The sequence below is a fragment of the Halyomorpha halys genome, unplaced genomic scaffold (genome assembly GCF_000696795.3).
Source record: "Halyomorpha halys isolate HHAL.00 unplaced genomic scaffold, Hhal_1.1 Scaffold594.1, whole genome shotgun sequence".
NCBI lineage: Eukaryota > Metazoa > Arthropoda > Insecta > Hemiptera > Pentatomidae > Halyomorpha > Halyomorpha halys.
In genome coordinates, this window is record NW_027114174.1 from 557,051 (window position 1) to 568,358 (window position 11,308).

Here is an 11,308-nt window from a genome sequence, read left to right on the forward strand (position 1 = left end):
ACAATATATATATAAATAGTCTTAAAAAGAAAGCCTTCGAAAATCCATGAAAGCATAAAAAAAAAAAATTTCAAAGCTGTAATAAAATTGAAAATGGGTATAAACTAACTGCTGGCAGAAAAAACACACAAAACAAAAAAAAAAAAAACGATATGGACGAAATGCTACAGGTTAAAATGTTTGAATGAAGTAGTTCATTTTTTTAATTCCAATGCAATTTATTAATTTTTTTAAAGTGATGGTTCACATGATCTTCGTATTAAGAAATATAATTTCTCTTTCTAATTACAGTCATAGTGAACTAACAACACTTTCATTGATGATGTTAAGAGAAGGAAGGAGAACGTTCTCTCCACTTTTCTTATAGGAATTTCATGTGAGGGTGTAGATGTGTGTAAGTATATGGGCTTTTATATCGCACTTATACCTACTCATATAGAGCCTTTCATGGTAAATAAAATTTCAATCTTAAGTTTCAATAAAATAAAATTTACATTATTGATTTTTTTTAGTATTTTCCCTGGTTTTTTTTAAGTTAAAATTAATAATAAAAAGCTAAAAAAAAAAAATCCTGTCCAGTTTTTTAGTTACAAATCTATTTCACACAGCGAATATGCACGTTTTAAGAAATACATGTTGCAAAAAAAAAAACAAACAGACTCAAAAGATCATATCATCATAATAGTAGTGCAAAACAGAATATTTGGTTGAAATATAACAAATTTTCAGGACCTCATCTAAAGGCCCAAATTAAGCTCTTAGAAGGATTTTGGTTCCAATGATATCAATCCGGAATGTTTCACTTATAAATAAACAGTTGATGAAATCACAATTTAAAACTAGATGAACATTTAGGTGTGGCTGACATCAAACAAATTATGGAAAATTTATTCGATACTATTGGACATAAATTAAATATTTAATGTACAGCCAAGAATGTCATGAACTTAATCATAAAACAAACTTCTACTGAAAATTGACGTTGACTCTTTTTTGTTTTATATTAACAAAAATATTAATATAAGTAGTTCAGATATCTTTTATGGTGTTAGTGGAACTGTTGTTGCTACTTGGAACTAAACCACTTTTAGTAAATAATTTGTTACATGAAATTTCTGGACTCATGAACTGCATTCTGTGATTATTATTTTAACCCATGTATGCACTAAGGAACCTATCAACATTTTCGTGATTTCTTTTTCTATAAGTAATTGTTGGATAGTTCCGTATTATACATGTAGGTTCATTTAATTATAGTTTAAGAAAGTTTTTTATTTTTAGAAATGTATTCGCAGCAATAAGAGAGTTGTTTATGATCTGATGGCTAGTCATGGTGATGAATCTAACATGGTTAAATTAGCTAAGTTAACAGAGGATTACAAGAAAGTAATTGAATATTTCATTCACAAAGGCGATTATTTACAAGGTACTTAAATATTCTAGTACTGATTTATAATGAAGATTTATGATTTAATTAATTACTTTAACCATTAATTAATTATATTACACACTCCGAACTAAAATAGATATACTACTGGAACAGTAATATTAAATTTATTTATTATCTTAAGCCTAGTAAATTTATTAATTTATTCAATCATTGTAACTCTGACAAAACTTGTTACTTTATTATTTCTCATTAACTAACTAAAATACTAAAGAATAAATCATTTCCTCTTCTTGATAGAGAGTCAAGCACTACTTTTGTAGAAATGGTCCAATTGGGAATAATGATATAATATTTCTGGAAATTTAAACTCAGAAAATGTCTCTAGAAATATTGCCAAAACTCATATATTACTGAATAGGGTACCAATTATTTCGTTCTCATTGTCATCTCCTTCATCATAGCCTTTTTCATAATCTCGCCTTTGTTCTTGGTCACCACCATCAAAAGATTTACTCTTTTCATCTTCTAAAATTGAGAAAATATAAGTTTCCGATTAACGGAAAGTTTCTGGAGAATAGTCTTTCTTTACTCCTATAGTCAGCGACATTTTCTCTCACATTCATGACAAACACTCTGTGTTGTCTTTTACTTGTAATTATTTTAAAATATAAAAATGGTTCTCATATTGAATTAATAAAGTTGGTAATAGACCCATTCTTTATGTTACTTCATCTATCATACTGCAGATTTAGCTTTTTATGTTTTATGAAGTAGTTTATTTTACCTTTTTTCACTTCAGTATATTGAGCTTCCAAATGAGTCTTTAATATGAGGATCCTTGAAGTTGTCCTGTATCATCTCAATTTTGGGAAATTTACTCTATTACGGCTGTTCCATCAATGACATAGGAGATCCCAATTACAAACCCTAAACCTTTTGTTTTTTTACTGACACTCATTGAGTTTTTTTCTGTGGAAATATAATAAGTAAATATAATTCATCTTCTTTGGTTTAACTACCCTTTAGTAAATCATGGTCTCCTGACCAGCCTTCTCCACTTGTCCAAAATATAGTGGACTAGCTGTTGTCATTAACAAAAAAATAATAATATTCATACTTAAGTAATGTCATAATTTATCCTATTCATTATTCTATCCTTTAAATTTGCTTCTATGTTTTACAGCTTTAGATACTTTAAAGGAACAATCAAATGCAGACCTTTGGTACATGTTTGCCCCTGAAATAATTGATGCTGAAACTAAAGCAATGCTATCAGCAATAAGGTGCTTAATAAGACCCTTAGACCCTTGTAAGCTTCTTCCTGCGTTAGTTTCTGCAGAAAATAGTCAGGTAAATATTGATGTTAAAAATAATAATAGTAATAATTGTTAAATTATGATAATTTGATAATAATTGGCAAATGAATTATTATTTTTTATTATTATGTTGAAAAATAATTTTGATTTAGAATTATTGTTAGCTATATACTGAATTATACAATTTAATATGAATAATAACTATACCTGGTGTTTAGATGTGTATTTTCAATTCATACATTGTAAAATAAAAATTTACTGTTTCCTTCTATGATTTTAGTCTAGAATATTAATACTCAAACCTATCATAGTTGCCAAACAATAACATTTTAAGTATGCAATGTGATTAACGGAAAAAGATTTTGGTTAAAAATTGAAATTTCAGCCTCAGTAACTTTTCACGCCTTTAATTGAAATACAAATCATTATAGATTGTGGTTAGTAGCCCATCTTGTAACTTTTAGATATCTTGTTCATACCGTTCCTAAATTTTGGAGGCAAAAAGTTCTTAAAAACCTTCTTTCTAATAAAGTGATTACATTTTAACTTTTCAATTGTTATATCAGTCCTTAAATAAATTAACTACCGATTAAATGAGTTTATATATCACCAGTTAATGAAGAAATACTTCAATCTATTACTAGTTAATGTTCAATGGTGATTAATTAACTGTTGAAACAGAACTTCTGTTTGGTTCACTATAGCTGTTCGTTGCTGACATTCTTTACTGGCTATTACCGGAGCTTATCTATATCAGAATCATAGCTTTATAACTATTAGAATCATAGATATATAACTATTAGAATCATATATATGATTGTTAATCTTTTTAAAGTTTTCCACTAATCTTTTTATTGTATTTATTACAATATTATTGTGAAAATCTTCCAAGTACACAGTTCAGTTTAATTTTGTAACTGTATCCTTTTAAAAATAATAAACCTAAATAAATAATTAATAAATTTTACGATTCACAATGTAATCAAATGAATATTTGCCAACCTAACTCATCCACTGCCTCCTTGAAGGTTGTTTAATAGTATTAATATTAATTGATATATGGACAAAAAATAATATTTAATTAAATAATGAGGCCCTCCCTTATGAAAATAATAATTTATGTTTTAGAAGTTTTCATATAAAAAAAAAAATAGGATTAACCAAATCTTAGAATGTATTGCAGTGCAAGGAAAATAAAAGTTATTAGAATTATAGGAGAACAACTCTGAATTTCATAAAAAAAAAGAGTTTATTATAAATAAAAGTTGAGTATTATGGGAAATAGGATTAGATCATTTAAAAGGAGCAAGATGAACACATACCGACAGATCTATCTTTTTGCACTCGTTTTGGCTTACCTATTGTAGGGGTTGTTTCTGGAGTTAAATCTGCTGTCATGACACTGGAAATGGCACATTCATTTTATTTTGATATGTAAAAACTTTTTTCAAATTTTTGCCACTTAGATCACTTGGTCCTGCAAAGTCAAATTTTAAATAAACAAAAATTTTCATCATATTTTTATCAAGTTGTATCATAACTTCTTTTCACACAACCCTCAGCACAAATCATTTTGCAGGATCACATTTGCCTTGAAAAAAGTTGCCAACTTTTATGAAAGATGATTTCATTCAAGTTTGCTGTAATTTTTGAATAATTAAAAAAAGGTTACATCTTTCCTTAATGTTCATTTAAGACAATCGTCTCAAGTATCGTCTAAAATATCAGTCTTTTCTGAGACACTGATAAATACTCGGAAATCAGTGTTCTGATCTGTCTGAAATCATTTTAGTTTGATACGAATCCCCCCACTTGACTAAAATTTCAATTAGTTTATTGTTTTAAATAATGAATCTTTTTAATTGAATTAGAAAAATAAATTTAATACCTCTAATTTTGAGGTTTTACATTATGTAGAATCTCAAAATCAATTTTAAAAAATCTGTCTGTCTACTCTCTGGAACTTTTCTCTGAAACTACTGAGGCAAATTTTTTGAGATTTGTTACCAAAATTAGAGGTCACCCGACAATGATTCTTGTGACTAGTCATTACAATCTGCCATTTTGTTCCGAAATGGCTGCTGTATAGGTGTTTCCTATGGCCATATCTCAGCCATTTATGAATAAAGAAGAAAAATACTCAGTGTTTAGGTGTTAATTTCTCAAAATATTACAAAAAAAAATAAAATTAAATTAAAAAAATATAAAGAGCAAAGATATAGTGTGTTGGACAGTTTTAGCTCATTTTGGATCATATTTTCAGTAATGAACTTTTGTTGTCGACCAAAACAAAATTTAACACCCCTTCAAATTTTGAGGTTTTATGTTTCAAAATATGTAGAATTCAAAAACTTGGATGTGATTGATCACACCAGATTTACTGATAAGAAAAAGAAAAAAATCAAATAATAAAATGTGTTATAATTTCCAGATTTTTTTTTTTGTGGTGATAAAATGAAAATTATCCATTCTGAATCAAATGTGAATATTTATTTTTAAAAATGAATTGTTTTGTTTTTAGCCTGAAGAGGTCATCAGATATTTAGAATATTGCACAAATGATCTTAACTGTCAAGAACAAGCTGTTCATAATCTATTTCTTACACTTCTTGCTCAGTACAAACCTGATAAATTAATGATTTATTTATCAATACAAGGTAGATGATGATTACTTAGATAAATTTAGTGTTGAAATTTTTTTGTATTTACTAAGTTTCAATTTAGGTGAAGAAAAGAGTATGGTGAACTATGATATCCGATATGCATTCAGAGTATGCAAGCAGTATGACAGGCGAGAAGCATGTGTAAAATTGTCATCAATGCTAGGATTATGGGAATCGGCCGTTGAGTTAGCATTATCTGTAAGTGTACAATTGGCTGTACAAACTGTTTGTCAGTTGCAGTCATCCAGGAAACTGTGGCTTAAAATAGGTTTGTGATATTTATTCTTATGTTTAATAATATTATATTTCACATTTAAATTTTTATTTTGTAGACTAATATGCCAAAAAAATTGGTAGAAATTTTTGAGAATACCAAAAAAAACTGTTATAGTTAAAATTTATTATTATTAAACAAATACGAGTACATTTCTCAGACAAGTTCAAATAATATTACAAAAAATTACCATTTCTCAGTACCACTATGAAAAAATTCGATTTTCTTCAAGTATATAAGTTTAGATTCTTGTTATAAAATGATTTTTTTTTTTTAAATGAGACATGGGATGTAATTGAAGCCTCTCTATGTTATGATAATTGATAGTGGGTCTTTAGACAAGAAGAAGTGGATTGGAAAATCAAGAGAAAGGTACTTGTTTACACAATTTTGTAAACAAGATAATATGGAAGAAGTTTATGCCCCTGAGTCGAAAATTACCCTGATGAGGACTATTATGTTCTGGAAAAAATGTATATATTAGTCAGATGGAAATTAAGATTGTATTCCCAAAAGTTGAATTGAATAATCTTATTATAGGGAAATAACAAAGGGAGTATAATTCAACTAATCATGTTCTTCTGTAGAAGCTTAACTAGACCTTATATGGTTTATATGAGTCATCTGAAAAAGGGTTCATCTAATTTTATTATTATTTGCTGAATTTGGGTTTTATTATGTCAAAATTCTATTGTTGTTGATATTTTGTTTATAAAATTATTTTAATCTTGTATGTTGATAGTAATTTTTTTGTCTTTCTCGAAAGGCCATGATTTTATTAATAAATTTTGTATCTGGCTTATGTTAAATGTGTCACATTTTCAAGTTGTAATTTTTTTAGTATATTGAAATTGAAGAGGGTATGAAAGGTATGTAGTAATTATTGGGTACAAGACAACTTAGCATTGAGAATGGATTGATGTTACAATTCTTGGAATATAAATACCTATGAACTTGGATTGTGTGTTCATCTGTGGCTTTTTTTTTTTTTTTCTTCGTCCTAATCCCATAATTTTCTCATCTGTTAATGAAGAAGATTTTGATTATACCTAAAACTTCATACAATTGTTTCATTTATATTTATTGTAAGCTTTAGAGACAGCTGTTGCGAATGATTGTGACAAACTATAAGTTATCTAGATTTTGTTAATTATACTGTCAATTAATTTTTTTTTTTTTTTGAAATTATGATTTTAATAAAAATAATTCTGAATTACCAATATTGGAAAAAAAAACAATAAAAAAAACGTTTTTAAACATTTTATAGATAGATAAGTATACTGAATCCTTGAGAAAACCAAATAAAATGTTCATTCTTTTTTTCTACAATATGTGAAGTTTTATTCTGACTTTCTGTTATAATCTTTCAGCACAACATGTGGTGAAGGAAAAAAATAATATATCCCAGGCTATGCAGTTTTTTAGCCAATCAGATCTGAAGATAGAGGATATACTTCCATTCTTTCCAGACTTTGTTACGATAGATCATTTTAAAGATGCCATATGTTCTTCACTTCAGGTAAAACAAAAATAATTTTTTTCTGTTAATTTGTTTATATATCTCTTATTAATACAGTAAATTTTTTGTAGATTTGTCTGTTTCATCTCAATCTCAAATCTTAAGGGACAATTTAATTTTTTTAATTTATAACCATTGGAGTTTGTCATGAATTAAACCATGTAATTGGCTTTCTGAGTTGATTTTATCATGATAAGCACTATGATTCTATTTAATAATATTACAGTTACAGTAAAATTCATAAGAAAAATTTCAGGAATACAATCAACATATTCAAGATCTAAAAGAAGAAATGGAAGATGCCACCAAATCTGCAGAAGTTATCCGCAATGAAATCCAAACCTTCAGAAGCAAGTGAGTGACATAATACCTTTTTAATGAGGTGTAGATAGTTGACCGTAGATTAATGCTTCGAGAAGTATGTCGGGGGGTGCGGTCAGCAAAGAACAACATAAATAAACAAAACCATATTTATTTATTTTATGCCGACGTTTCGACCTGAGTTTCAGGTCTTCATCAGGGGTTGTGGCGTAGAAGGCAGGATTGTAACTGAATCAGTTACAATCCTGCCTTCTACGCCACAACCCCTGATGAAGACCGACCTGAAACTCAGGTCGAAACGTCGGCATAAAATAAATAAATATGGTTTTGTTTATTTATGTTGTTCTTTGCTGACCGCACCCCCCGACAAACTTCTCGAAGTAATACCTTTTTAATTATTTTGTTTAACAAAATTTCTGTTTTTCCAAAGTATTAATTTGGGTGCATAATTTATTTATAGTTATTGAAGATGGACAGTATAAATCATAATTTATTTGGGGTTTATCTAATATAGAAATAAATTAATTCTACAAAGATTTGTAAAACACTATATATTAATAAAGTACTTTTTCCTTGCTATTAAATACCAGGAGAGTATTTAATTAATTCATATTTATATGTAATATAATAATAATAATAAATAAAATATTTAAATTAGTAAAAACTATTTTAAATCTGTTGTAATATTTCAACATTTGTACTAGGTATTCTGTTATCATGTCCACGGACCTTTGCTGTATTTGTGATATCCAGTTGCTCTTGAGGCCTTTTTATTCATTTCCCTGTGGTCACCGATTTCATAGTGACTGCCTCATGACTGAGATTATGCAATTACTGCCAGAAAAAAAGAAAAATGTCTTGGGTTTTTTAAAGGTAATTGTTTTTTCTTTTGCATTTTGTTGTGAAATGGTTGGCTAAATTTTTTATAGGAACTATTTTAAAAGATTAACTTTTCCTCTTTCTGTTATTTTAGTTTTATATTTATATTTCTTCAATTTTTAAAAAACACTTGATGATATTTAAGTATATACCTTTGGGTTGTCTCTTATACTGAAGTATGTATTACTATTATCATAATGATTGTACAACAATGAACACACAGACAATAAACAATTGCTTGTACATGATTAAATTTATTTCTTACCTTTTGGATGATGTATGGACTAAGTCAATGGCTGCTTTTTTTTTTTAGGGTCGTCTTTAACAATTTCAGGAAATTGATATTGATCCTTTTGAATGTATCAATATATTATTACCTAAGCTCTAATACTGTGTAACTCTGTAAAAAACTTTTTAAAAAATGAGTACTTCGAAGTCAGAAAAAATTATAAATGATTGTTGAGAAGATATGTTTCTAGAATGATGCTTTGATTTTTTTTGTTCTGCAGTGGCTGATGAACAAATAGTTTTTATTAATGTCTGGACTAATCATTCTCTGTGGAGAATCAGGGACCTCTTTCAGTGTTTTTCCCCAAAGTTCTTCATGAACTGTTAAACAATTGCATAGAGAAACTAAGCTTCTACAGCTGATGTAGTGTAGACATCCTGCAGTTTTGAGCAGAACATAATTTAATACGATATTGCTTCAATATAATTTTTCTTTCAAACCATTAATTTTTTATATTTTGGATCTTATAACTATTTTATTATTATAATATCGTAATTTAAGTCCACTTTTACTCATGTAATTGAATATTTATTTAAATATTTGTGTAATTAATTATTGTCCAACTCAGCCATCCTGTAATGAGACACAGTAGTTTAATGTTTGACTCTATGAATTGCACTTAAAAAAGAATCTTTTGAATGAGATCAATTTTTCTGTTTCAAACTGACTTATATAATTTATGTAACAGGAAATAAAATTTCCCAAAAATAGGCGATATATAAAACTAGCCAAAAATATTTAGATTTACTGTTATAATGTGATATTTGATACCAATGGTTAATCATTCTTCTGAATTAAAATATTTTTTTCCTTTTTTTTGTTAGTCATTTTTATGATTAAAATTTGTTTTGTTTTTTTAACAATATATATATTCTTCTATTTTTGTTCAATCTATTAATTTTTTTATTTGATTTTTAACCTTATTACAAACCTTGTAGTTGTAAATCACGTACATCATTGTTTTTAGAAACATCTGGAATCAAATCTAACTGAGAATGAAAAAGAGAAAACCAGACTGGAAATAGATTCTATTCTAGCCCACCAGTGCCTCTTCTGTGGAGATCTAATGATTGAGTAAGTTTTACTGAATAAACATTAAAAATTTAATAATTGTGCTGACTTAATTTTTATTAGTACCAAATTTAGATTATAATTTGAAACTAAATCTCTACTTGCTTGATTATTTAAGAAGATATTTAGATAGCCTCATGATACTGAGTTAATTCTTATGCAGGCAGACATTGCCACTTCATATATTGAGGTAGGAGTATAATGGAGGAGGTAACCTGACAGAATATGTAAAGCCACAAAGGCAAGTCTTGTGATGGACCCAGAGGCGTGGCAGGGAAGAGTATGAGCCAGTCACTGGCTGAGTTCTGTTTCAGTTTAGATTACAATGGTGGATATTCCTACTAACCTCCACATAAACCTAATCTCCAAGGATGTGACTTTTTTGGCCTCACTTTTGCTTCGAAGGAGATTAGGGTTATGTCATCCCCTGCCTGCTTATAAATTTCAATACCACTCCAAGCATTGTATTTGCTGTCTGTTGTCTCCTGATATTCACGATTGCATAATCAAATGTCTGCTTGAAATAAACTATACAGTTACAGAAAAACTGACCACTGTATCATAAAGATGATCTAAAAGCATTTTTAATTAAACCTTGTTTTATCGTTGATTGATTTTAAGATCTTTAGTTATATTCCAAATTTTAATTTGGAATATAACTAAAAAATAAGTTTAAAAATAAATTTGTCATTATTTTAAATCTTTTTGGTTATAATTTTCTGCTAATGTAATTTTATGTTTCAGATTAATTGACAAACCTTTTATTTCGGAAGAGGATTATGAAAGGATTAAAAAAGAATGGGAATAATAGGTCTTTTAAAGAATTTAAGTATTCATATTTTTTGTAATCCAAAGAAATGTAAGAGTTTATAAAATAATGTCATTTTTCTATGTGTATAAATTAAAAAAAATATTTAAAATAACTTCAAGAAAGTTTTATAGTTTATGGAGATGTCAAATAAAATTGTATTTTAAAGTGATAAATAAATTATGCTGATTTAAATAATTAATAGAATGAAGGTTATTATGAATTATAGCTTCATTAAATTTGTTTGTTTATTGGTGAAATCCATTGTATCTATTAAAATTTTGTTCTCTAGTCAATATTATAATGCCATGTGGCTCTGTCACTTATTTAACCTGACCACAGCCCATTTCAGGTAAAGAAGAGGATGTACTGTATGGACTGTGCAGTTTCTAATTGGGTAGGCCTTACTTCTTCAATATGTTCACATATTTTGTTTTTCTAAGTAGTTTAATACCCTAAAGAGTTTTTTTTAAATTTGAATTTGTTGTTAATGGTTTAATTAATGCTTCGAATGTTGAAATATTACTTGATACTTGTTTAAGGATCACATCATCAACTGTAATTCAAAACAACATGTAACTGCCTCTCTAATATATATATATATATACAAATTATTTAGTTATAAAGTTAGGTTCAACCAGAGTCAAGGATGAAAGAAGAGAGGAAGTATTGCTGACATGAAAATTATTGAAGAAAGAAAAAAAAATAGTATCAATATTAATTGATCAATCAAAATCTTTTATTACGATAAAAACTTCAAAACTAAAAATGAAAGCAG

At 27.6% G+C, this 11,308-nt stretch overlaps 1 protein-coding gene across 1 annotated transcript in view; it reads left to right on the plus strand.

The window, feature by feature from the left end:
• dor (vacuolar protein sorting-associated protein 18 dor) overlaps window positions 1-10,673 on the plus strand; it is an 18,040-nt gene extending 7,367 nt beyond the window's left edge. The window contains exons 12-20 of the mRNA XM_014426777.3: window positions 1,282-1,426; window positions 2,574-2,740; window positions 5,228-5,363; window positions 5,431-5,637; window positions 7,014-7,162; window positions 7,419-7,516; window positions 8,188-8,356; window positions 9,619-9,725; window positions 10,467-10,673. Coding sequence (XP_014282263.1) covers window positions 1,282-1,426; window positions 2,574-2,740; window positions 5,228-5,363; window positions 5,431-5,637; window positions 7,014-7,162; window positions 7,419-7,516; window positions 8,188-8,356; window positions 9,619-9,725; window positions 10,467-10,530 — 1,242 coding nt within the window. The 3' untranslated portion in view covers window positions 10,531-10,673. The remainder of the gene's footprint in view (window positions 1-1,281; window positions 1,427-2,573; window positions 2,741-5,227; window positions 5,364-5,430; window positions 5,638-7,013; window positions 7,163-7,418; window positions 7,517-8,187; window positions 8,357-9,618; window positions 9,726-10,466) is intronic.
• The last annotated feature ends 635 nt before the right edge of the window (window positions 10,674-11,308 follow it).